Source organism: Ursus americanus, chromosome 16, assembly GCF_024610735.1.
Source record: "Ursus americanus isolate L20-20 chromosome 16, mUrsAme1.1.p, whole genome shotgun sequence".
NCBI classification, from domain to species: Eukaryota; Metazoa; Chordata; class Mammalia; order Carnivora; family Ursidae; genus Ursus; species Ursus americanus.
Window position 1 is genome coordinate 7,805,091 of NC_142142.1, and position 25,504 is coordinate 7,830,594.

General features: G+C 58.6%; 1 protein-coding gene across 3 annotated transcripts in view; it reads right to left on the reverse strand.

Moving 5' to 3' along the window:
• Positions 1 to 1,087: 1,087 nt before the first annotated feature.
• The window catches only part of PDE2A (phosphodiesterase 2A), a 95,575-nt gene continuing 71,158 nt past the window's right edge, over positions 1,088 to 25,504 (reverse strand). For all 3 annotated transcript variants that reach the window (XM_087868133.1, XM_087868131.1, XM_087868132.1), the window contains 27 exons: positions 21,999 to 22,108; positions 21,104 to 21,159; positions 15,871 to 15,930; positions 15,084 to 15,237; positions 14,833 to 14,885; positions 14,554 to 14,628; positions 14,404 to 14,445; positions 13,788 to 13,856; positions 13,422 to 13,552; positions 10,673 to 10,784; positions 10,146 to 10,185; positions 9,944 to 10,007; positions 9,476 to 9,548; positions 9,151 to 9,328; positions 8,807 to 8,919; positions 8,048 to 8,125; positions 6,876 to 6,998; positions 6,278 to 6,348; positions 5,876 to 5,998; positions 5,443 to 5,530; positions 5,156 to 5,203; positions 4,052 to 4,126; positions 3,811 to 3,910; positions 3,448 to 3,560; positions 3,026 to 3,064; positions 2,784 to 2,890; positions 1,088 to 2,507 (listed from right to left, as the gene is read on the reverse strand). In XM_087868133.1, the coding sequence (XP_087724259.1) occupies positions 2,297 to 2,507; positions 2,784 to 2,890; positions 3,026 to 3,064; positions 3,448 to 3,560; positions 3,811 to 3,910; positions 4,052 to 4,126; positions 5,156 to 5,203; positions 5,443 to 5,530; positions 5,876 to 5,998; positions 6,278 to 6,348; positions 6,876 to 6,998; positions 8,048 to 8,125; positions 8,807 to 8,919; positions 9,151 to 9,328; positions 9,476 to 9,548; positions 9,944 to 10,007; positions 10,146 to 10,185; positions 10,673 to 10,784; positions 13,422 to 13,552; positions 13,788 to 13,856; positions 14,404 to 14,445; positions 14,554 to 14,628; positions 14,833 to 14,885; positions 15,084 to 15,237; positions 15,871 to 15,930; positions 21,104 to 21,159; positions 21,999 to 22,108 (2,506 nt within the window). In that variant the 3' untranslated portion in view covers positions 1,088 to 2,296. The remainder of the gene's footprint in view (positions 2,508 to 2,783; positions 2,891 to 3,025; positions 3,065 to 3,447; positions 3,561 to 3,810; positions 3,911 to 4,051; positions 4,127 to 5,155; positions 5,204 to 5,442; positions 5,531 to 5,875; positions 5,999 to 6,277; positions 6,349 to 6,875; positions 6,999 to 8,047; positions 8,126 to 8,806; positions 8,920 to 9,150; positions 9,329 to 9,475; positions 9,549 to 9,943; positions 10,008 to 10,145; positions 10,186 to 10,672; positions 10,785 to 13,421; positions 13,553 to 13,787; positions 13,857 to 14,403; positions 14,446 to 14,553; positions 14,629 to 14,832; positions 14,886 to 15,083; positions 15,238 to 15,870; positions 15,931 to 21,103; positions 21,160 to 21,998; positions 22,109 to 25,504) is intronic.

A 25,504-nucleotide genomic window follows, 5' to 3' on the forward strand; every position in this document is an offset into this window, starting at 1 on the left:
CTGTGTCAACCCACACTGATACACGGATGCTGGGGTCAGCTGCACGTGGTTAGAATAGCCAGCCCCTGTCAGCCGGGGGCCCTCTCGGGCACTGACCTGCCCCTGCCTGAGGGCCCACTGGTCAGCCTGGGTCCTGTGCTGGGAGAGGACAGGGACAGACTAGGGGAGCCCAAAGCAGGGGCTGGGCAGGGGAGGGGGCTGGACTCCAAGCTCCTAAGGGAAGGCTAGGTACCCTGAAACCATTTGGCCCAGAAGAGCAGGTAGCAAGCCATGAGAAACCGATAGGCTCTGGGGTCCCAAAGGCTGGCACTCACGGCACTGCCAGTGGTCACAGGATGGCCCTGTCTCTTCCCAGCCCTCCTTCTCCTAGGAAAGGGAATCCCAGTATTTAGCACTTAATATGTCGAGCTTTACTGATCTGGAAGAGATGAACAGGAGAGGAGATGGGGGGAGAGAGAGTGTAGGCAAGAGAGGGGCAGGGTCTAGAGATTTTACCTGTCAGGGCCTCGTGATGGTCCAGTCTGGGGTCTGCCTCTCTCTGGTGTGCAGAGGCAAACACTCTCACAACCAGAAAAGCAGGGAACTAAGTCCACAGACACAACTTGGGCTGCATCCGGTGTAGAGTCAGACTCAGGGATACTCCTTTGGCAGGACTTATGGGGACACAGATAGGGTAGGCCAGGAGGGGTTCAGAGGCCTAGGCTCTGGCTGTATGGGCACTCATGACCAATAGGCCAACAGACAGAGGGTTTAGGAGGAGCTCTAGGCTGCCTCCTCCAGGCAGTCTCCTTGATTGCTTCAGTCCCTCAATTCTTTCTTTCCAGTCCACAATCTCTGCCAGCCAACATGTCCTCTCACTGCTCCATGCCCAGGCCTCCTCATCTACCATCCACCTCTAAGCCCCTACAGTCTGGTGGGGGGCTGATCCAGGGGTACCCTGACAAGTCTGTGACTCTCCTAGAAGAGGAGCTAGGCACAAGGGGTGGGGGCTCCGGTAGCCAAGGAGTTCTGAAGAGCATTTGCTGACCCCAATTCTGTTTGCCCCATACCCATGCACAATATCTGGAAATAGCCCCATGGGAGAGGGTTGGTAGAAAGAAATAGATTTATTCTCATGTACAAAGCGGTCAGCCCACGGGACCATATACAACAGTTGCACAGAATCCTAGAAAAACGCATCTCTCTAAAGGCAACTCAGAATAGGTAAGGCAGGTGGCCCCCCTCCCCCCACCCCACAACACATACAGAACAACACAGAGAAGGGAGAAGCCAGCAGCCGGGCTGACCCAAGAGGCCCGGCCCTATGGGGGTCTCCCAAGCCCCAGGGCACGGGTAGATATGGCCTTGAAGAAGATAGGAGCCCTGCTAGGGCTGAGGCAGCCCTCTGGCTGCAGGGATGGGGAAGGGACTTGGGCTAAGAGGGGGGACACTCAGGGGGCCCCTGAAGGATTCAGGGTTGGCTCTCTGCCCTAGGGTGGCAGGGACATTCCACGGCTTCTCCTGGGACTCCACAGAGCCAAGGGACTTTGATCTAAAAGGGGTCTTAGAAAAGGGATTGTCTCACTCTCCTGTCTCACCCAAATAGGGGCAGTCACTTGCCCAGGGTCACACAGCCATGAGGAAGCACTGACTCACCTGGCACCTGTCTTCCAGCCCCAGGACCCTTCCTGCCCACCATTCCCATCCTGTGCTCTTCCTGAGCCCCCTCTGCCCGGAGCACTGGGCCGGCCCTCTGGCAGCTTCCGTGTGGGGTCCCTGCCGCTCCCCAGGCTCCAATGCCTACCGTAAGCATAGTGGGGACCCTAAGGGGCACCTTCGGCCTCATGGCTATTTCTAGTTATCCAGCAGAGCTAATGACTGTTTCTAAGACCCACTCTCTGCTCATTGAGATGTCCCACCTTCTCCTTGCAGGAGGGCCCTGGAAGAAGGAAGAGGGCCAGATCTGGTCGGGCAGGAATGGGGCCCAGGAGAAAGCATCCAGACTGCCTCAGAAGAAGGAGTGGCTGAGGAGGACTTGCCAAGATGTGGTCAGGGGTGCAGAGCAGGGCCCACTGCTCATCAGTCACCCCTGTGCTCTCCGAGGACAAATGACAAAGTCTTGGTGAGGTTGGAAGTCTTGCTTCCATTATACAGACAAGAAAACTGAGGCCCGGGAAGGCCGGTACTTGCCCAGGGTCACACGGTAAGTCCTGGATTAGAACCTAGGACCTGTGGCTCTGGTCCCAGGGCACCAGGGCCAGGCCAGTGGAGGGCTGTTAAGAAGAGGCCTGGGCAGAGAAGGGTCCCGGGGAGGGGCTCATTCAGCATCAAGGCTGCAACAGCCATTGACGGGGGCCCCAGTGCCATCCAGCTCAGGCACCTCGTACTCCTCGTCCAGGAAGTCCAGCGAATTGTTGCTCGGGAGGCCGCGGATGGTGAACTTGTGAGACACCTTGGTCCAGTGCTCACGGTTAGAGGCCACGCGTTCGTACAGCTCCGCCGCCTTCGGAAACAGGTCCTGCAGCAGCCTGGGGGTGCAAGGGCGCAGGGATAGGGTCAGAAGCCAGACTGCGAGTAGCAAGGGAGATTCGGACTATACAGCAGGTAGAACTAGCACCAGACTGTGAGGCACAGGACTGGACGCTCAAGGAGAGCATGAAGCGAAGGCCCCGTTTACAGGCCAGTGGGAGACGGCCGGGCCCAGAGGCTGCGGGATGGGTCAGCTGGAGCTGGGCAGGCCAGCCCAGCACCCATGTCTGCCACAGCCGGCCCCATCCCCCCAGGAGGCCCCCGAGCTCTCTCACTTGTAGATGGGCATTGCGATGTGTTCCATAAAGCTGATCTGCAGCTCGGGGATATAGGCCTTCTCCCGGTCCATCATCTCCATCGGCCTGTTGCCCATGGCCTTCTCCTGCAGGCAGCAAGCGGTCAGGCCTGGCCCCTTCTCCCTCTGTCAGGCACCAGGACGAAACTAACCCAGCCCTTCCCAGCCCCAGGCCAGGGACCCTCCCCGCCACCTGGACACCCGAGATCACTCCCCACATACCAAGTCTCCCTGGGAGAAGAACTCTTTGTAGATCAGCTCCTGAAAGGCCAACACTCTCATCACCCTCTGTGCGTGGGATCCATCCGTCTAGCTCCTCTACTGCTCGGTCCCAAGACGGCAAACCAAGGCATCCCTCAGCCCCCACCTCAGGCCCAGTTTGGCAGGGGGATGGCCCCAGATGGGAAGGAGTGGCTGAGTTATGACCCCCCTTCTACCAGCCGCTGACTTGCTGTGTGACACCCTGTGAGTCCATGCCCCTCTCTGAATCTCCGCATCTGGTGCCCTGAAGTGGTCGAGGTTTCTGTCTCCCCAAAACTGAGCCAGGCTGACCTCGGCCCAGAGAGGGTGTTGGGGCTGCAGGAGCCACACAGAACAGGGCGGGGTGTGCAGCCTGCACGTCCGCAGGGAGCGGCCGCACTTACTGCGATCTTCCTGGTAGTCTTCCAGCCCTTGGTCTGGTCGGAGAGGTCACAGGAGGTCATAAGGAGGCAGAGGAGGAGGCTGTGGTGCTGCTTGTTGGTTCGGTCATAACCCACTGTTGGGAAGAGGGCGGGGTCAAGGGCCCAGTCCCCTGTCTCTGAGGGCAAGGCCTCCAGGGCCCTCCCCACGAGGTCCAGGAAATCCAGCACCCTGGATGGAAACCAAAGGGCTGGGGCTGGATCTGCCTGGCTCTGGTGGCTCGATGCCGGAGGGGGTGGGTCTAAACCCCTGGGGCTGCTGTCCAGGCACACCACCCTCTTCGTGGTCTTTCCCCAACCCCGAGGCCGGGGGCTAAAAGCAGGCACCTTCAGCCATCTTCTGGAGGTCTTTGAAGATGCGGAGGTGATGGGCCAGGTCGGTGGCCAAGATGATGTCCCGCATCAGGTCCAGCATACGCTGATAGTCCTGGGCCAGGATGGGGGGGAGGGGGAGTGGGAGGTGTCAAGGCCTCCTGCCGGACACCCCCACCCACTCCCTCAGCTCCTTCTCCTGCCTCAGGCCACCTCGGGGCTCCCACTCCCTCACCCCCATCCCTGGCCCCATCACCTTCCGGGAAAAGTGGTCGAAGATGTTGCAACCGTGGGTGTTGAGGATTGCGATGGCCTGAGCGAAGTGGTGTCTCTGGGGAGAGAGGAATGATGGGAGCCCAGCGGGGACGGGGGGTGTTGCTCACCCCTGACCCCAAGGGAGGGAGCAGGCCTGGTACAGCCCCACCCCCCAAGGTGAGCAGAGCAGACAGACACAGGGAGTCTGGGGACCTCGTTCCCTTTCTGGGCTCTGCTTCGGCCCTCTGCGTGACCCTGGGAAAGTCCCTGCAGGCCCTGAGCCTCAGATCCCTCAGCTGTCACATGGAGGGACACAGTGAGGCAAGCTCTGAGCCTCTCAAAGTGGAACGATTCTGAAATGATCCCTCGGAGTCCTAGACACTAATTCATGCAGCAAACATTTGTTTGCTGACAAAGAAAGGCAGTGATGAGGCGAGGGCAAGGCCCCTGTCTCCAGACGCTGATGGGCTGTCACTCAGAGGAGCAGGCTTAGCCCAGAGCACAGAGGGCAGAAGCAGGGCTGCGAGGCGGCCTCCTGGGAGGGAGGGAGCCCCTGGTGTCCCGGGGGCATGACAGCAGGGGCAGGCTCCAGAGGGGTGTCGTGGGGGGCAGCATGGGGCAAGGTGACCTTGCAAGTTTGGTTTCTACTCTGTGCCAAGCCCTGTGCCAAGTGCAAGCAATTCAGAAATGTCTCAGATTTCGTCCCTGCCCCCTTCGATCTGGGGGTGGAGAGGCCCAATCCAGACAACCTAAGGCGAAACTGGGTGTGATGGGGCAGAGCCATCCTAGGCCTGGTGGGGTGGAGGCTGTACCGGGCACTCCCGGATACGCGTAGAGAAACATGCTAAATACGAGGCCTCCCTGTGCAAACCTGGGCTCGGGCAGAACCTGCAGGCTGACTCACACGCCCATCCGCACCGGCAACGCTCCAAGCCCAGCCAGCGAAAGGAGCCAGACGTGCCCTGGGCGGGGGTGGCTACAGCCCTCGGGGCCTGTCTGGAGAGCAGGGCTTGGGGATGGGAGGGGCGGGGTCACAGTCTAACTATGAAAGTCACCCGCCTTAACAGGATGATGGGTACAGGGATCTGGGGTAGAATGGTGGTACCTCCATGACGGAACCCTCGGAGCTGTAGAGCGCAGCCAGCACAGATTTCTGGAAAAGCCCGGGAAACCTCCATCACTCCTCATGTCCAGATGTAAGTGCCTGCCGTATCAGGCTAGGCATTGCCCTGTCCTCCCCACCCCTCACCACTCTCCCATCTTAGAGCCCATGCAAAGCCGCAGAGAGCCTCTGCCAGCTCTAAACCAGCTCCCACCTCTCCTCAGGCCAGAGGGGTGAGACTCCCAGATGCCCCGGGGAGGGTGCCCACTGCGAGGAGGGCAGAGTCTCACCGAGGCCACCTGGAAGGAGTTGTTTGTGCCTCTGTGGTCCAGGTCATGGCACATGCAGGAAATAAACAAGGCGAAGATCTCGATGTCCCTGGTTGGGAGACAGAGGGGAGAGGGAGCTCAGCCCCTCCCACATGTCCAGAGCAAGAATGGCTGCATGAGATGTCCAGGAGCCACCGGACAGGAGCTCGGGACACCTGGGTCCCCCTCCTGAAAAGCAGCCCTGGTTTGGAGTTTGACAGGCTCACTGCTCCAGGGGCACGTGACCGTGAGCAGGTCCCACCCAGAAAATGGGGCTATGCAACCTTCCTCATGACACTGTCAGGAGGCTCCCAGGAGGCGGTGCATGTCGAGTGCCTGCCCCACTGGCGTGCCTCCTTAGCCCGAAGAAGGGGACTCTAGACACCACCAGACCGGGGCCAGGGCAGCCACTCACTCGAGGTAGTTGGAGAGCTCCAGATTCTTGTAGAGCAGGTAGCAGAAGTGGGAGACAGAAAAGGCGTGCATCCAGTTGTGGTAGGGGGGGTCCCGGTAGCCCTTCTTCACCATCAAACAGAACCTGGGGGGAGGGGAGAGGGCAGCAGAGGGGCCTCAGGCTCTCCTCCTCCAGCAAGACCTTCAGGCTCTGCCTGGCCCGGTCCTTTCCTTTACTCGTGGTCCCAGGGTCTGGGACTTGCCTCTCACTCAGGGATCTTCCCCACTCCCGCAGACCGGGCCACTCCTAGTCATCTACAGAGACCCCTTCCCAGAGCTCGGGGCAATGGATGTGAGAGTGCAGGACAGAGGGAGGCAAAGCCTGGGGCTGCCTGCACGTGGAGGGGAGGGCTGGGGCGCGCACCGGGCCAGAGTCGGGCAGTCGATCTTGTAGTTGTTGATGAAATTCATGTCCTGCAGCATGCTCAGAATGGCCTGGAGAGAGCAGAAGGGAGGGATCAGAGGGACTGTCAGTTTTGAAAGGGCTCCCCTGCCTTGGCCTTTCTTGAAGCTTCCAAAATTTCGGAATCTTAGAACTTTAGATCTAAACCAGAGAACCATTAAAAAAAAAAAAAAAAACCACCAAACCTAAAGAACCATAAAATTGTAGAGCCAAGCATTCTTGGAGCCATGAACTTTCAAGAACAGGATCTAAGAACTCTTGGAACCAAGCTCACACAAAATCTTAGAAAACCAGGGAGGGAGGTGCCAACCCTGAGGCCACATGCCCTGGGTATCGTTGGTTCTGGAGCGGCCCCTGGTGATCATCCAGTCCAGCCCCTGAGCCCTGGGCAGGCCCTGTGGCCCATGCTGGCAGACCACACGCCCACTCCATCTCTGAGAGACGCTCTTGAGGTTTTGGTGATGACTGTCTGGCCAGGAAGTTCCTGTCAACACCTAACTTAAATCTCTGGCTGCACACCCTTCGTCTCTTGCAGTCAAATGGGGGAGGGCCAGCTCACCATGGAAGTGTCATCCTCGGGCAGGGAGCGAGGGGTGTAGGTGAAACTGGCAAAGTTGGAATCAATGGCAGCCACAGGCTGGATTCCGTCATGGAGGAGTTTGGTGTATTCATCATCAGAGACCTAGAGGGGACCATCAGGGTGTTAGAAGATGGCCTCCACCCCCATCCAGTGTCCTCATCCCTCAAATCCCACAGTGGGAGGGGGGGACCCCCCCACAGAGTGCACCCTCACTGGGCAGGAGATCACTGTTGTCCAGCCCACCTACTGTGATTCTTTGCCTGCGAGAACCCTCATCTGTAACAGCCTATCCTTGGCAAAGACAGAGAACGCCCCTTCACGATACCCCCAAACAATGCCAGCCTTTCACAGACACTCCCTCGAGGGTTCCTTCTTTCAGGAGGAACGTCCCAGAGTCTAACCTCAATCCTTCTGACCACAGCTTTGACCCTATCCACAAAGTCTGGGACCCTTTGATTTGGACACAGGTGAGAAGAAAATGACCACCACACACTCTGAACTAAAGCCCGGGACAGTTTTTCTGAAACAGAGTCTGGGAATGAGACAGAATATCAGCCGACTGCGGAAGGCTGCACGACCACTGGACCTAGGGGAGCTGTGCGAGGGCCCTGGGGGAGCTTCCTGGCCTTCAGTAATTTTCAAGGTGGGAGTTATTCCCGGACGTGGGGCACACCCTGCTGAACCAAGTTCTTCCCTGGGCTGGGTCCCGCTGCCAGCCTCGGGGCCGCACCAGAAACTGCTTGGAAGAGGCCGCCCTGAAGGAGAGCAGGAGAACAGGAGGCCAGGCATTGCTCTGGGTCTCTCTTCTTATTCAAGAGAGGACGATCAGAAAACCCAGGCTGGGGCGCCTGGGTGGCACAGCGGTTAAGCGTCTGCCTTCGGCTCAGGGCGTGATCCCAGCATTATGGGATCGAGCCCCACATCAGGCTCCTCTGCTAGGAGCCTGCTTCTTCCTCTCCCACTCCCCCTGCTTGTGTTCCCTCTCTCGCTGGCTGTCTCTATCTCTGTTGAATAAATAAATAAATAAATAAATAAGAAAAAAGAAAACCCAGGCTGGTCCTGGGCCCCTGAGGACTGGGAGGCAGGGAAGAAACAGGTGGGCTGCAGGGCCCCGGGGGCCCGAGGAGGACAGAATCCCGGGGGGGCCTTACCTTCATGTGGTACATCATCATCTCGTTGGCCAGGTGGCTGCGGTACTGGGCCTCGTTCACCTTCTTGTACAGGAGGGACTAGCGGAGAGAGGGAAAGATGGGGCACGAGCAACACGGCTGTGGAATCTCGGAATGCCCAGGACAGGGATAAAGGGGTCAGACAGAACCCCCCTTCCTGTCCCATGCTGGCCCTAGTCCGAGGCTTCAAGCTCCAGCCCAGAGTCAGGAGCCCCCTCCGACTTTCCCTCAAACCTCCCTCCCCTTGCTCCTCCTCCCCAGGTCCTCTTGGCATTTGATCTGGCAGTTGGCACCCCGTCCTGAGCCTGCCCCAGTCTTCAGTCATGGAGCCTGCGTCCCATAGCAGGAAAGAGAAGCAAGGAAGTGGGAGAGCCTCAGGTGTATTCATCATAGGAACCTAGTGGTTGGATTCCCCGAGTCAGAGCTGCCAACTCTGGACAATGAGACCCAACATTTCCCTAAAAGAAGAGGACCAGGGACTTGGGTTGAGGTTGCTTTGGGAAGAGGGTAGGCAGTAATGACAGCTGGAGTTTTCTCTGATCCTAGGAGGCTAACGGGACAAGACAGTAAATGGTATCCCCAATTTTCAGATGGGAAACTGAGGCCAGAGGTGACCAGCAGGTACTGTAGGCTGTACAGTGACCCAGCAGCAGAGCTCTGAGTCACGGACCGGTCTGGACAGGGTCAATGTGGAGAGGAGAACAGAGGGTCCTGCGCCGGCCCCGCCCCGTCCCCACTCACATGGGCTATGCTGATGCCACAGTAGATGGAGAAGGCTGTCGCCAAGTCCTCGTCGAACTTGCTGAACCATGGTCCGTTAATCTTGTTCACCAGCTCGGCCACGCCGATGACCTCTGGGGACCGGGAGAGGGGCTAAGACCGGCCGCTGGGTGTGTCCCGCGGCGTCTGCGCTCCCAGGGTGTCCTCAAGGGACCTCCCGGCCAGGATAATCCCTGCGGCCTTTCTGCTCCGGGACGCTAGGGCGGTGGGGAAGGGTCGCCGACCCTCCGCTCGGCTCCGCCCCATCCTGCTCAGGCCCCGCCCCCGGCCCAACCCCCCTTCCCGGAGCCGCCCAGAGCTCGCACCCTGGTTCTCGTTCTTGATGGGGAAGCAGAGGATGTTGCGCGTGCGGAAGCCGGTGCTGTCGTCCACGCCGCGGTAGAAAAGCGGGTGCGCGTACGCGTCCGGGATGTTCAGGATCTGGCCGGTGGTTGCCACGTGGCCCGCAATCCCCTGGTCAGCCGGGATGCGGATCTCGTAGCTCTGCCAGGGCGGTGATGGAGTAGGGAGGAAGTCAGCGGCCGGCCGCAGAGAGCACCCTCGACTGCCCCGCCAGCTCCCCGGCCACCCTGCGGACCCCCGGCCCCCAGGACTACGGGCACACGCGCCCTCCGCGCGTCCGTGCCTCACCTCGTCATCCACCACACCCCCGTCGAACACCTTGGCCACCAGCTCATTCTGATCCAGCAGGAACACGGAGCAGCTGTGGGGACACAGCCTTGGTCCACAGGGCCCTGACACCCCTCTCGGACCACCCCAACGACTTAGGGCAAAGCCCAGAGCTCCGTTATGAGAACCTCTGGAGGGCGGGCTGACTCCAGACATTACTTCATCCCAATGATTTTTTCCCCTTGTACTGCCTGCTGTGTGTCAGGGACTGTGTTAGGAGCTGGGGACCCATGGCCAGCGAAGCGAGCCCCGCCCCTGCTGTCACTGGACGTTACTAGTGAGGGGCACAGGCATGAAATAAAGGATCACACAAAACATGACGGGCTCCCACAAGAAGGCAATGGAGGGGAGAACAGAGGGAAAGGGAAGAAAGGATGAGGACTGAGGACTGGGGCCTCTCTCGCCCCACCCTGAGGTAGGTTCGCTTACATCTCAGCATTGCTGAGGTTTCGGGCCTCTGTGATGATCTCCTGGAGCAGGACAGAGACATCATCTGTGGGTGGGAGCAGCGTGGAGGGCCGTGTGAGAGCACCCTAGGGTGCCGGGACCAAGCCCTCCCACCTCTCCTCCCCAAAACGCCCGTCCCCACTCCCACCCCACAGCCAGGCACGGAGGAGGACAGTTCACTCACCCAGGTGAGTGAAGAGGTTCTTTGCCACTTGGAGAAGAGCCTGGAATGGAGAGAACGAAGAGCATACGGGTTGCCTTTACAGAGGACTCCCCCTCTCCCGTCCCCTGCCTCCAATGGCTCCCGGGTCTTCTCATTCCTCCTCTAGGGCTCTCTGGTCAGGCTGGGGACTGGCAGAGTCTAACTGTATCACTTGGCTACCTAGTGAAGGAGTGGGAAGGGTAGCCCCAGTGAAGGGGCCCGGTAATCTGGAGTCTCAGATGCTCCTTCACCTCGGGCTCCTGCTGCCCAGATGTTGCTGTAGTACCCAAGTTGAACACTAGAGGACGACGGCGCACAGTGCCTGCAGCCAGTGGCGCTGCGCGAGGAACCAGGACCTCCCTCTTGAAGGAGCCTCCAGGACACTACTAGGGAGGTAACCTTCCTGTCATCAGTCCAGAAAGACGGGGGCTTTTCCTTGACGGGTGATGCTCTGGGGCTGAGAGCTGCGTGACTTCGTCCCCAAGAGAGGCTCATAGTAGGTGACTCACCTGGCACTCACACTTGAGCTTCTGCTCCTTCTGGAAGGCCAGGGTGCTGGTGAGCACCGTACTCGTGTAGTGGAAGCAGTGCTGGATCACACGCTCATCCTGGGCCGTGAACCTGGGGCACGGGGCAGGGGTCACCGGAGAGGCAGTGGGCAGACGCATCAGCCAACCCTCCCGCCCCTCTACCGGGGCTGCTCGCGGCACAGGCAGCTGGGGCCAGCTGCCCCCTTAGACTGGGGCTTTCTGAGGGGAAGGCTCTAATCCTCCTCTGACCAAAATGTGCTTTCCTCCTCAAACTATTGTTTCTTGAAGCCAGACCTATGTCCCCTTCCACTGACTTTGGATTCATCCAGACTGAGGCTGGGTCTCCTCTGTCAGACTAGAGACTTGCCAGGCCAGAGCTGGGTATTCGCCTGCTCTTCCCCAGGGGCCACCAGCCTCAGGGAGGGGCAGTGGCGCTACCCTGTCCTGTCCAGCTCCTGTCACTGTCCTACTCGTCCCAACTCTGCAGGCCCTGATTTGGTGCCACTATAAATCATTGTGGTTGTGAGAAGGAGCCCATCTTACTCACAGAGCTCTCTCTCATCTGACAAGACAGCCCCCAGCCCTGCTGAGGTCATTCAACCTGGCCACCAAATGACTTGTCGCCAGGGAGTTTTGGGGGGCTGGATGGACCAAGCTGGGGCAAGGTCTGTGCTAGGGACATGGGTTAGCCTCTCCAAGTGGGGGCCTGGGGAGTGAGGGGGAGGAGCGGGTCTCCGAGATCTTGACCTTCTCTTGGCCATTTTTTGGCTGGTCTCAGTGCTCTGCCAGGGTATCCCCCACCCATGCTGGCTGCCCGATGTTTCGGGTCTAGATCCCTGTCCCCACCACCCTGTGTCCTCTCCCCACCTTCCCTAGCATGGCATGTGAGGCCCCTCAGTCTGGTCCCACTCACCTCTGGGTCCTCATCTATGGGTGTCTCTCACACTAAGCCATACTAAGATCCTCAACATTCTGAGAAAACCTCAGGCTCTTTCACACCTTCACACTTTTCCCCACACTGTTCACTCTGCCTAGAATACCTTTCCCACCCTCCTCCCTCTTGGCCCTGAAAATAAACTTCAAATCTTGAAGGCAGGGACCATGACTGTGTCACCCAGTGCAGAGCTGGTGCCAGAGAGACAGATGGGAGGTGTTTGCTAAGTGTTTTAACTGTACTCTACGTCTGCCCTGGCCACCGGCCCCCTCACACTCCCAGTTCAAGGGACTCTGGCGTCCCTGTTCTCTGGGCTCCAGGCAGCCTGTCTGTAGTCACTGCTCTGAGCTGAACCCCACGTTGGCTCATGCACTCATTCAGCGCTCACTCCCTGAAATACGTGGGACCCAGAGATGGCTACAAAGCTGGCACCAAGCCCCATCTCATTTCCCTTCTGATGCCACCTCTCCTCCAGGTCTAGGGCCATCTCAGAGCCCAGTCCCTCAGCCAGCAGCCAGAGGTCACAGCCCCTGCTGAACCCCCTCTCTCTGCACTCCCCTCCCCAAGAGCCACTCCGAGGCCCCCTGACCAGTGCAGGGCTGGACACAGTAGGTGCCCAACGTGTACTTACTGAATGGTGTAAATGCTCCCACCGCTAGGATGCCTAGCACAGATGACACAGATCCCGCATCCTCCCTGCCTCGGTGGGTTCTGCTTCAGCCCCGTCTTCATTTCCCCAGGCCTAGCCACCTGCCTACAGAGCTCTGCGCTGGCAGGTCCGGCTACTCGGGCCTTCGACTCCCAGATCTCTGCCCCACCCCTGCAGACGCTGTCCCTGGACTTCAGACACCCCTGTCGTCCCAACATCCCCAGTGTCCACTGCGTGCAGGACCTCCAGGCCCTCAAGCCCAGTCTGCTTGCTTGAGCCCCAGGGGCCAAGCATTTTGTCAGGACCTCTGCATCCTGGATTCAGGACTCACCCCTCTCCTGCCTGTACAACTCAGGCACAAACCGCTGGACCAGCTGTGGCAGCTGTTCACATACTGAGCCCGCACCCAGGACAGACATGGCTCAGCAATCCCCACACTGTTTCTCCCTCAGCTAATCTCCAGTCTCAACCCACTTTTGCAGGCAGCTCCTACCAAGTAATGGGTTGGAGTAGGACATGAAATCTATTTACGATACTACTTCTAGACCCCAAATCTGACCTCAGTTCTTGGGAATTGCTTCCTAAGCCTCTTTACCTGACTCTGCCCTGCCCACACCTCTGTTTTCTATGATTCTTATAGCTGCCCTGTCCTTATCTCTAAAGTCCTTCAGCTTAGCCCAGCCCCCCAGCCTCTTCCCTGTAGCCCCTGTCCACAGTGTCAGTGATGCTCTGTGGGTCCCAGAGAGTTCACCCATCCCAGAGCTCACCACCCCTCCATCAGGCAGTTCCCAGCAGGAGTGCCAAAAGAGGGTGATGGCAAGTGGGGGAAAGGCCAGTACTCTACGAGTAGATAATCCAAACTGGAGGGAGTGGGCAAAGAGAAGGGGGACTCACTTGGACATCAACATGATTTTAAACAAGCCAAGATGGGTGCTGGAGAGTCACCAGTGACCTGTGTCTCAGCCAGCAGTAGCTGCCAGGGTCTAGCACCTTCATAATCCCCGAGTCTCTTGCACCAACAAACCATTTGGTCCACTGCTGGCGGGACAGTACCCCCTGCCTGGTGCCCTTCCCCCACTGTTACCCCAGCAGAGCCCTGCCCAGCCTCTCCATCTCCCTATCCGCGTCACCCCACCAAGACTCACAAGTCTCCTCCGAGCTTGTTGAAGGCGCAGGCCAAGGCCACCACCTGGTCAGTGGCCCGGCTGATGACAGGGACGCAGAGCATGGCCTGTAGCTCACAGCCCAACATGCCTTGCAGCTGTTGCACGTCCTCCTGCAAAGGGGAGGGGTGTCAGGCGGGACGGAGGGGGGCACGCTTCTGCCCCCCAGCCCTCCACCACACGCTGCAACAGGCAGTTCTAAGGGGCTCCTGCGGGATGGGAAGCACCACACACGGGGGTGGCTTGAGAGAAAGTCCCTGGGGCTTGTCTCCCCCATTCCCAGGCTGCCTTCTCCCAGAGACCCCGTCCCTTTGCCTCCTCCCCCAGTGCAGCCAGGCCATGGCTTACAGAGGTGAGATCTTTCAGCTGGATAGACTTCTTATCTTCCACCACACGGCCCAGGCGCCCTGTCGTCAACTGGGGAGTGAGTGAGGAGAGGTTGAATCAGGGCCTAGCTCTCTCCAACGTCAGGCGACCTCAGACTCAACCCTCCCAAGTCTGGAAGTTTCAGCAACTTCTTCAGTAAGTCCAAATGGTGGGTAGAGTCAACACTGGGGGGTGGGGGTGGAAGGTGGGGTGGAGGGAAGGTCTGCTATTGACCAGAATCCCCTTTGGATGACATTAGGGTCTTCCCTAATTAGAAGAGAGAAAAGCAAACTCCAAATACTCTCATTGATCTCAACAGATTCCAAGAGAGCCAAATCCAGAAATATTACAACAGAAGTGAACTGGTCCCAAGTAAGCCCTTCTATAGATTGTAAGAGATCTCTCCTAATGGATCCTGTTCATGAGAGGTTGTGATCTCTCATAATATTTCTAAATAGATTCCAAGATCCAGATAATTCCGTCAGATTCTAAGAGATTCTAGCAGAGACCCCAGTCTCTCTGGGCAGATCCCTGGAGCGCCTAGCTGGCCCTAACTGCTCCCACGAACTCCAACACTGAGGACGGATGAAGGACTCACCGGAAAGCTGGTTTCCTCCTCCAGCACTTTATCTCCAATGACCTGAGGGGCAGAGCAGCGGGACCAGTTAAAGGATGGGCAAGGCTGTTCCCCTCGGACACTGGGGGGCCCCCTGCCCCCCTCCACCCCACAGTGGACCTGGGCCCTCACCTTACAGGAAAGCTGGAGGTTGTCCTCGGACACCAGCAGGAGGCAGCAGCGAGATGCCTGGGTCTCCTGCTGCAGCTGAGAGGCGGGGATGAAGAGAGGGGCTGACCGCGGACCTGGGGCCACCGCCAGCCCCCCACCCTCTCTCCTCTTCGAGGCTCCTCAGGTAGAAGGAGGGGAGGAGAGGGGCGGGGCGGGGCGCCGGAATCTGAATGAGAAGGGGGGCTCTTGGGGACCTGGGTCCCTGGAGGAACGGGGTGGGGGGCAGGCACGGGCACTCACGTATTGGAGAACTTTGAGCTGCAGGGAAGAGGCGTCCAGGTCGTACAGTTCCCCTGCAGTGACGAGGGCGGGTCAGAGAGAAGGCTCATAGACTCCCCCAAGGGTGCCCCACCTGTCGGCCCGGCCCATAGACCTCCCTTCCACTTGCCGCCCGGCTCCCCCAATCCCGGGAGCGCCCCACCCCTTGAGCCCGTCCCTTCCAGGTTAGACCCTGCCCGGCCCCGGGGCCCCCGCCCCGGCCGGGTCCTCACCGCACAGCTGCAGGATCTTCCGGTCCTGGTCGGTGTACGCGACGCCGCCCTTCTGGTCTCCCGCCGCCTCCGCCGGGGGGTTCTGGACGGCTTCGGAGGCCGCGTCGGGCTCGCGCTGCTGCAGGGCCTGCACTCTTCGCAGGGCCACCAGGGTCTGGGGCAAGCCGAGCGGTCAGCGAGTCACTCGCCCCAGCTGTACCGCGCTCGCCGCCTCGGGACCTTCGCCTTTGCTCTAACCATTCCCTCGTCCTGCGGTGCCCCTCCCCCCACCCGGTCCCAAAGGATTCAGCCCTTAGCGCTCCACCCATCTGTGGGCTCCTACGGCCCCAGGAGCGTCCTTCAGTCCTCGAACAGCTAAGGACAGGCTCTGCCTCATCCCCCCCCCCCCCGCCCAAGCCCCCAGGCTCTTAGTAGACAGGGCAGGGTCAGATTGCTCTCTGTCTCTAGCACTCACGGGAGTTTTAAGTCCGTGTTGAAGTCACAAAATCATAAAATCTCAGGAAAGAGCCTCAATATCATTACGTACATAGTCCTTCCTAAGTATTGACAAGGTATTTGACTTGCCTTATCTCACTGTACTATGAGCAGGTCAGTGCTAGCCTAATCCTCATTTTCAGATGTGACACTGAGGCTCAGAGAGGTTAAGTGTCTTGCTCAAGGTCACATAGCTCAAAGATGGTGGACTGGAACCCAGGTCTGTCCAGCTTCCTGGCCAGATCATCTTCCCACAGGATGTGATGAGGGTCTTCAGCAGCCCCCATCTTACTGGGGCCCTGGCCCCACTCACATGCTTCTCCACGGCCTGCAGGCTCCACTCTTCACTGTCACTCAGCTGGCCACAGTGCACCTGAAGGAATGAGAGACGGGGGCCAGCTGTGACCTCCCCAGCCTCCTGTCCCCGCCAGAGTGCCCTCTCCATGCCCAGCACACACCTGTCCCCACCAACACATACACACTCCGGTCTGCACGCCTCAATGATAAGCCTGCCCTTCTGACCAAGCAGAGAGCACCAGGAAAATCCCTTCCTCCAGGAAGCCTTCTAAGGCTAATACAAAGAAATAGAAATTTTCTGATCTCTGCCTTTTCAGACACTGTCCCATCAACAGCACAATCCGGGTGTCTAGTGAGGGAAGGGGAGGGTGACCTTGGACCCCTTTCCATCTCCCAGCCCAGGGAGCCCTTTAGGCCCTGAATATGGAATCAGTGGTATTAGCCTCAGCTTCCAGCTCCATCCTTCCAACTCCATCAGAGTTGGGGTTTGAGCCACCCCTGAACCTGCTATAAGGGAGAGGTTCAACATTTATGATGCATCTGCTGTGCCTAAAGGATGGGGGAATGAATGAATGGAGAGCTGAAGTGCTTGCCTTACACGTGTGTGATTCTCACCAGCCCAGCAGGCAAACTTCCACCCTGCGCATGAACCAAGGCCTGGAAAGGTTGCACTGCCTTGCCCATGGTCACACAGCAGAGTCCGGGACAGCACCAACCACTCTCAACCCTTGTCTGCCCACACTTTCCCCTCTCCGGATCCCCTCTCAGCCCTCCCACCCCTCAACCTCCATCATCCTGTCCCTCTCCAACTTCCCCGTGTCAGTCAATCACGAGGAATACCCTTAGCCCACCTTCTACACTCTTCCCCCACCCCTGCTTGCATGCTTGGTAAGAAAAATGCACGAGCGAGAGGGAGGGGTGGCAGCCTGGGAGCCCACTGCAGGCCCTGCCAGCCAGGCTCCCCACCTGCGTCACCAGCTTCCTGTGCCTACTCGGGGGCTGCTCACCACCTGCAGGGCTCCCCACAGTGTCTGCACTGGGGTCCCTCCTTTATCCTCCCTCCCCACGCAGCAGCCCCCGCCCGCCTCTGCTCTAGGTCCCCTGCCTGGAGCAGATGGAGAGGAGGAGCCCAGCAGGTTCTCAGAAAGCTCACAGTCTGGCTGGGGCAGGATGGAGTGGGGGATGCAATTGGTGGGGTGCAGAACCTCATACCTGAGGAAGTAGGAGAGGGCAGACTGTGTGGATGGGAACCTAAGGGTTGGGGGGGCTCAGAGGGGGAGGGCATCGGGGAGGCTTCGAGAACTGGCACCGAAGTATGGGGCGGAAGAGAGGGGACGCTGCAAGCAGGGGTGTCATGGCAGGGCTGGCTAGTAGGTGGCATGGGGCTAGGAGGACCAGGGCGGGGGTAGGATCCACGGTGCCACAGGGGGAAGAATCTTGAGTACAAGGCGAAGGGATTGGACTGTAGCTTAATCGTACTGGGGATCCACAGCAGACGTTAGCATCTGTGGACCAAAGATGGTGCTGAAGGCTAAGCTCTGGGCATAGTGCCGCCATCCATGACTCCCACAGGACAGGGGGCGGGTGGGTGGTGGTGGTTGAAAGAGGCTGGGGGCTGGTTCATTTGTGTTGGCTTCCATAAACATGTTGATATTTTACTGGTAGTAGATGGGGGAGGTTATCCTTCTTGATCCTTCCACCTGGACCCATCTCTCAGGAAAAGGAAAGATTGGGGCCCTTCTAGGGCTGTGGGGACAACCAGTTCCTGGGTTGGCGATACAGCCTGGTGCCAACAGAGAGCTGGGAGACTGCATGAGAGCTTCAGAAGGCCAGAGACAAGGAGATCCTCCTGTACCCACTGGACCCCCCCCCCCAGCGCATGCTCCTGGGATGCCTCAGCCCATCCCCACCCACCATGTGCACAAGCCCACATACACTCTCCTGCAAACCCTCAGAACCGCCCCTGCGCTCACTTTGCCATGGAGATGCTCTGGCGTGTGCACACGCAGCGTCTAGTCCCAGACTCCAAGGCAGCCACACGCCCACACTCACGGCATATACACCACCCATATGCGCACTTTCTACCTGTACGCGGGGTACTTGTGTTCACGCACACACTCCCGCCCCCCACACGCAAACATGCAATCACCAGCACTCACGCATGGCTTTCTGCTCACCCACAGGAACACAGACTTGCAGCCCGCTCTTGCTAATCAGGGAGTGTGTCTGGGGCCCAGTGGGAACACTCAGTAGTGGGCACTGGTGCTGTAGAGAAGGTTGAAAGCCCAGCCCGGCCCTCACCCCTCACTGTCACCAAGCTCGACATGGCTAATTGCATGAACACGTCACGCTCGTGTAAGGAGCTGGTGTGGCTGGCACAGCCGGGGGGAAGAACGGGCACAAATCACGCATCAAATGCCAGAGACCATGGGCCGCCCACTCCTGGGACTTATTATCCCCGAACTGAAGAACAGAGCTGAAGACTCTTTGCGCAAGAACAATCTGCAATCAAGGCACCTTGAGCGGCAGGCCGCAGAGGCCCAGCCCTCCGCCACGCAGCCCTGCACCTGGCGGGCAGATTCCTCAGAGAGCCCTCCACTGACCGCAGCTCCGTCAGGCCCCAACGCTCCTTGCAGGGCTCCCTGTTTCCTTGCCAGCACTTGCTATCGTTTGCAATTCTACCCTCATCTCACTCACTCGTTTGATGCTGTCTCCCGAGCCCTCCAGACCGCGTGGTCTGTGAAGGCCGGGGTCAGTCACGGCGTTGTTTCCAGCACCTAGCACACCGTGCCTGGCCATGCCCCACAAGCAGGCCTTCAGCTGCTGGATGGGGCCGAGGATGGACGGACAAATGGAAGGGTGGATAAAGGGATACCCAGAGCAGAGACTCAGAGAGAGGAATGGGGCTTGTGGAGGGTGGAGCCGGTGAGTCAGCCCTCCCCAAATATCTGCCCTGCGGCACCCCTCCTTTACCCTTTGTACCCTCTGCCCTCAGGATCTGGTTGCAGCTGGGAGGTCGGGGCGGCCTGTGCCGTCTCTGGAAGCGTGTGAGATCCAGCTGGGCAGGGTCTCTCTGATGTGTATGCATCGGGGAGAGGGGTGTCCCGGGGAAGTATATTTCTACCTGAGGCACAGGCTTGGAGGAGAGGCAGACTGTGAATAATTCAAGTACCTTTCAAGAGCTCTTAAAAAAAAAAAAAAAAAGGAGCTGCCCAGGGTCTTTGAGGAGGTGGGCATCGAGTTGTTGGGAACTTCCGGCAGCCAGAGCCCCAGGGGGCATCTTGCTCAGCAGCGTGCACCCCACAGCCCAGCCTCACCGGGATCACTCCTTTCAACCACCCTTCTCCCCACCCTTCTTGCCTCACGCTGTTCACTCCACCTAGAATATCCTTTCCCTTCTTCTCTGCCTGTCGACCTCCTACCTGTGCCCCAAAGCCCCACTCAAATGCTGCCTCCACTGTGAGGCACCCTTGGTGCTCCAGCCTCCGCCACCAGAGCACCTGCTAGCAGCATTTATTTCATTTGGCCAGTGGTAGTCTGAGGCTGTGCTGGCCTTCCCCCAGGTGGAGCTTCTAGAAGGCACAAATGGGTCTCACTCCTCCCTCTGCCCCAGCGCCCAGCCTGGATGCCCAGAGCAGGGTTTGCTAGCCTGCGCTAAATTGAAGTAACGGCAGCCCCCTCGGCCTCAGCAGCACTCGACACACATATACACACAGGCCTTTCTCCCACCCCTCCCAGGTGAAGGTGGAAACCTGGCCTCCTGTCCCAACCTGAGCCCAGGTGAGCAGGCGTCATGCGGGCAGGACGAACAAACTCCAAAAGTCCCCCTCTTGCTGGAGTTGCTTCCCTCCTGACCCAGCCCTCATGGCCCCACCCCAGGAAACCCTTCTCAGGAACCTGGCACCCCCAGACTCTTCTCCCTTAACAGAGGTGGGCAACCGAGTTACCACCTCCCACTGCCCACCTCTGCACATGGCCCCTAGCCCTGGTCCTCTTCCAAGCCACCAGCTCTGGCACAGATTGGGACCAAGAGAGGGAGGGAAGCCGTGCTGGGAACTCAGTGCCAACAGGAGATCCGTCCCCTGCGGGAACAGAAGCTGGGGGTGGGGGAGCAGCTTGCGGGAGAAACCAAGGGGCCGGCGGCTCCCTCAGTCAGGCAGATGGGGCGCCGAGGAGACCAAGCCAAGCACTCCTTCCTTCCTCTCCTCTCCCCTCCTCTCCCCGCGGCCGCCCCCCACTCCCACGGCCCTCCCCCGCCAGCAGCTCCGGAAAGGTCAGGCGCCTCAGAAACCTTTAATTCTGGTTTAATGAGCTCGGGAGGAGTCCCACGGGCGAACGAGGACCCCCTCTTCATCTGTCTGCCCCCGGGTCTGCGCCTTATTGAGTTTGTGGCTGCCTTGGTGAAGCAGATCCCCAATAATGGCCATTTGGGGGCGCCAACCCTCGGTTCCTAGGACAGGACAATGATTTTGAATGCCCACCTCCGTCTGGGAGAAGAGCCTGAAAGAGCGGCTGAACCAGCCCCAATAGGGCTCAGCCAAGCCCGGCCGGTGGAGCAGAAAGCCGGTGAGCTCCGCCAGGGGGCAGCAGAGGGCAGGGGGCGCCCGGGCCTGGGTTCCCTACCTGCCTGCCCCGCCCCCACCCCCTCCCCGCTCCCGGCAGCGCATCCCCTCCTTGCAGCTGAAGCCCCTTCCCCTCCATCCCCCCCTCCAAGAAGGCCGTCCATCGGCACCAGCCTCCACCGTGGAGCTGGATGCTTTCCCAGGCCGCCCCTCCCGGTGGGCCTCCTCTCATGCTCCTGAGCTCCAGCCACGGGAATCTGACTGGCCTTCCCACACTATTTGTCTGCGCCATGTCCATGCATCCTTTCTCAGTGTCTCTCGGGCCTTCTGTGGACACAGCCCCCTGCCCCTAAGCCAGTGGGGAGGATGCAGAAGAGGAAGCAAGGTCGGGGTTGCACCGACAGCTCCGATGGGGCTGAGAGTGGAGCTTATACATGTCTGACCATTGCTGACTGGGCCGATGACTTCGTCCTGACCATTCAAGGTAGGGCGGAGGGCTGGGGTGTGGGAGAAGCCCAGAGTCCTCCCAGACCCCCATTTTCCCCACTCCAGCCCAGCTTGCTGCTCTACACACACACACACACACACACACACACACACACACACACACCAGACAGGCTCCATCCGCTGTTCCTCCCTGTTCCTCCCTGTTCCTCTCTCCCCCGTCCCACCCCACACTGTTCTTACCAAGATGACGGCTGCCACAGCCCCAGCCTCCTTGTCCACCAGCGGCATGACCAGCACTGAGGGGGAGAGGGCAATGAGGTGGTCCTGCGGGGCCAATGAGGCTCAGAGATACAGAGCCAAGCCCCAGGGAGGGAGACAAAGACACAGACAGAGAGGCTGGCACAGAGACGCAGAGAGACCCAGAGACCCAGAGAGATGGGGGGGTCCTGAGGCAGCAACAGAACAACCACACAGCAATGTCCCTCATGGAAGGAAGCCCCCTCGCTTCACAACTCTTCTGTGAGCACCCCCCCCAGCAACCCTGAGAGGGTAAGAGGCAGGGAAGGCTGAGCACCCCTATTTTATAGATTGGGAAACTGAGGTCCAGAAAGGGGAAGTGACTTGCCCAAGATCACACAGCAAGTCAGGTCTCCTGACTCCCGGTCTTGTGCACTTTCCACATCGAGACAGAGGACAGAGACCTGGAGAGACTGAGACACGAGGCGGAGAGACATGGCGGACAGGGGGCGTGGAGAGGAAGAGAAAGAAAAACAGAGACAGTGACAGAGAGAGCATGACAACAACACAGCCCATCTAGCAACAGACACAAGCGCACGGTCACTGCAGCCATTGGCCACTGAGCCCTCGCGTGTGCCAGGCCCTTAACATGCCTTATCTCATTTGCTCCTCCTCAAAACACCCCCTCAAGGTAGGTTCTCTCATCCCCATTTTACAGATCAGGAAACTGAGGCTCAGAGAGGTTAGTAGCACAATAGAGAATTAGATGGAGGGATTGCTGGAGACGCAGAGCAAGAGAAAGAAGGAGACAGAGATGAAGACAGGGAGAGAAGACAGATGTGATCTAGGGAGCAGGGGCACAGTCCCTCCCTGTCCCTGCCCAGTTCCCAGCCCTTACCTTGGGTGTCAGGAGCCAGTGGAGCCACCAGCCTGGCTAAGGGCTTCCCCGGCAGGTCTGCGGGGCCCAGTCCGCTGCAGCCCAGCCGCTTCCGGGAGACCACAGCTTCTCTGAAAAGAAGATGCCATCCCACCTCTCAGTCCCTGGGGCAAAAAGCAGCAGGCCCCGACCTGGGGACACACAGCAGGCTAGACCCGCACATCTGCAAGGATCTAGACAATTTGACCTGCTGTAGGGTGGACATGAGGAGGACAGAAATAAAAGAGATGGGGACCCTGACACACCTTGTAGAGGGGCAGGCAGCCACAGTCTGGCTTCTGGTGCCCCTTGCTGGTACCCTGGGGCCCAGTGCAGGTCCCCCAGAGCAAGTAAAGGGCTCAGAGCTAGGCTGCCTACGTTAAATCCTGCTGTGGCTACTACTTGACCTGGGCAAGTGACCTACTTCTCTGAGCCTCCCAGGGCGAAAGAGTGTGGAGGAGAGTAGAATCCTAACCATCTCCATCCTCAGAAAGCCATTCTATACACCTGAAACTAGTGTAAATACTGCATGTTAACTATACTTCAATTAAAAGAAAAAAGAAAAAGAAAACATTCAGAGCAACTTGCAGTTCTTAGCACAGGAGGACTGCAGAGGTGATTGTCATAACTAAAGTTTATCCTACGTTCCCTACGTGCCATGCACAGTCCAAGCAATGCATGTAGATTAACTCGGAATTCCCAACAATCCATGAATTCAGTATTATCATCATTTCCATTTTCAGGTGGAGGTTAAGAACCTATCCAAGGTCCCATGGCTAATAAGTGGCAGAGTCGGGATTTGAACCCAGGCAGTTGGCACCAGAGCCCATAGTCTTAACTAGTGTGCTCGAACCTTCCTAAAGACCTGAGGGGGTGTGAGCTTCCAACAGGATTGGTATGAATGGGTATAGGTGTGATGGAGGGGTGGGAGGGCAGGTGGTGTAGGAAGAATGAGTTTCTATCTGCCCTCACCACACATACTACCCTTCCCCTGGCCTCTAGCTCTTCCTGCTTAATTAAGTGCTTGATTTTTCGCCAACTGTCCCTCCCCGATGATTAATTGTCCTGGGTTCCTCATCCCTCACGCTGCCTCCACTTAATTGTGTTTGTAGGAACTGCCTGGCCTGAAGAGGAGAGAAGCGTGGGGGGCTGGGACGCCAGGGTGTGCATGTGAGGTCACTAAGGGGAGCCAAGCAAAGGCCAGATATCGAAAAGAGAGGGGGTGGCCTGCAAGTCTCCTGATCACGAGGTCACAGCCTCTGGAGAAATCGAAGACAGAGAGGCTGGGCATCTTGGTAAAGGTCATGCAGCATCTAAACTGGATGCACTCACTCCTGGCCTCTTGATTCAGAATCTACAAGAACCAGTGGTGTCTCCTGCCTTCCAGCCCTCACACCCCAGACCATTGGGCTCCCGGAGTGCTAGGTTCCGGCTCTGCGCTCTCCAACTGTGCCAATCATCCCAGGAAGGCATAGGAATCAAGGGCGGCAGGAGGGCAATGCAGCCACGTTTCCTGATGACTAAACTGCTAAAGACTGGGCTTCCTGGAGGCAGGGGCCCGCTTGGTGACTCGCAGCCAAACCCCCTCTTGTTGAACCCACCCAGCCACTCGGCTTGCTGCGGGCTCGTTCCTGGGCAACCACAAGGTGGCGCTGGTCCCTATGTTGCTGGTCGGTAAGTGCTGCGGCTTAGTCCTACTGACCCCTCACTCCCCGTTTCCCCCCCTGCCGCACCCCCTGCTCTGACAAGAGGCTGCCTTGGCCTGGGGCTCGCCCCCCTCTCCACCCAGGGAGCCTGACAAAGGAGTCTGCCCTCAGCTTTTCTTCTCTTCTACACAAAACTCCCTCCTCTGTGCTCATGGCCTCATAAATCTCCAGCTCCCACTCTCATGAACTCCAGACCCGAGACACCCAAAGGCCTCCTGGAAGCCTGGATGTCCCTGACGTTGTCCAAGCACCCAGTCCCAACCTGAACTTGTTCTCTCCACCACACAGAGTGGCACAACCACCCACCGGGTCCCTTGTAGCCTGCCCACAAACTGTACTAGCTGCCTCCCTCTTCCTCGCCTCCCCCATCCAATGGGTGAATCACCTCCCATGCATCTCACAACTGTCCCACACGGAATTAGTGTCAGAGAAGGCTTCCTGGAGGAGGCGATGCTGAGTTGGGTCTTAAAGAACATGCAGAGGTTATCAAGGCAGACAGGAAGGGATGTGCAAGCAGGGGGAACTGCATGTGTTGAGGCTCAGAGGAGAGAAAGAATGTGTGTCTGCTAGCTGGCCTGACTGCAAGGAGGTTAGTGTGGCTGGACAGCAGAGAGTAAGGCTGGAGAGGGCCCTGAGGAGCTGGGCATTATCCTGAGGGCAGAGGGAGCCCCAAGACGGACTTGAGTAGGGGAAACTGAGGGTCAGGTTTGTTTTCAGCCTGATCGGGTCAGCTGCTGGGTAAAACTCTCACTAGAGAGGGAGCATCTGAGAGACTGGAAACATCCTGGCAGTGAGGGCGTCTAGGCTCAGTGGTCCCCAGACAGCAGAGGAGAAGCCGGGCTGGACATATCAACCTTGACTGAGCCCAGATCTCTCACAGAGCACTGGGGCCTCCAAGGGGACTCTGCAACCTGCCCAACCCACAGTCCCGGGCAGGTCTGTGCTGGGCCATGCTCACCCCAGCCCATGCCCATGCAAGCCCTTTTCTTCTGCTGCCACCCTTCCCAGAACTGTCGCCTCCTGGAGGTTTTAAAGACACCCACAGACCGTAAGGGGAAGGGAAATGCCCAGGCTGAGTCACCCCAACCCAGATAGGGGTGGGGGCTTTGTCTGCACTCACACCCCAGTGGTTCCTCCCTCAACTGAGGACCCTCTGCCCTGCCTCATCTCCCCTCCTGTCTCCTCCGTCTTCCTACCCCAGCTGCCGGGCTGATGGTGGGGGGTGAGGGGACTCCACGCCCAGGGGCCAGCTGTCCAGGTTGAAGGCTAATGATGCAGCCCTGGTGCCTGGGTGGTCATGGCTGCCCCAGTGACGATAAAGACAGATGGGCACAGAGTGGGGAGAGGAACGGGCGTGGACTTTATGACGGTTCCATCCCTTTAACAATTATTTGTTTAGTGGCAAGGGTAGAGAAAAAGGCTCTCTGTTGGGAGGGTCAATGGCCTGGAAAGAGCTGAGTGCCCAGGCCCCCTTCCACTCCTCTGAGCCCCTTCTTTGGTGAGGCCCATCCCCTTTATTGAGCACCCCACCCCCCCCACCTCCCAGGGCCTCAAGGTGGCTCTGACTTTTCATCTCCCTGGGAGACAAATTATGATTCAGGCCAGGACCTGGACCCTCCTCTCCCCTTCCCTCTGCCAGAATGTGAGACTCCAGAGGTGGGAACAGACTATTCCCTGTGTCCCTTGACACAAATCAGAGGAACACACTGATTCTGCAGTGAAAGAGGACAGGTCAGCTCTGAGGAAGAAATTTCTCAAGGTTGGGACCTGGGACCCCCAGAT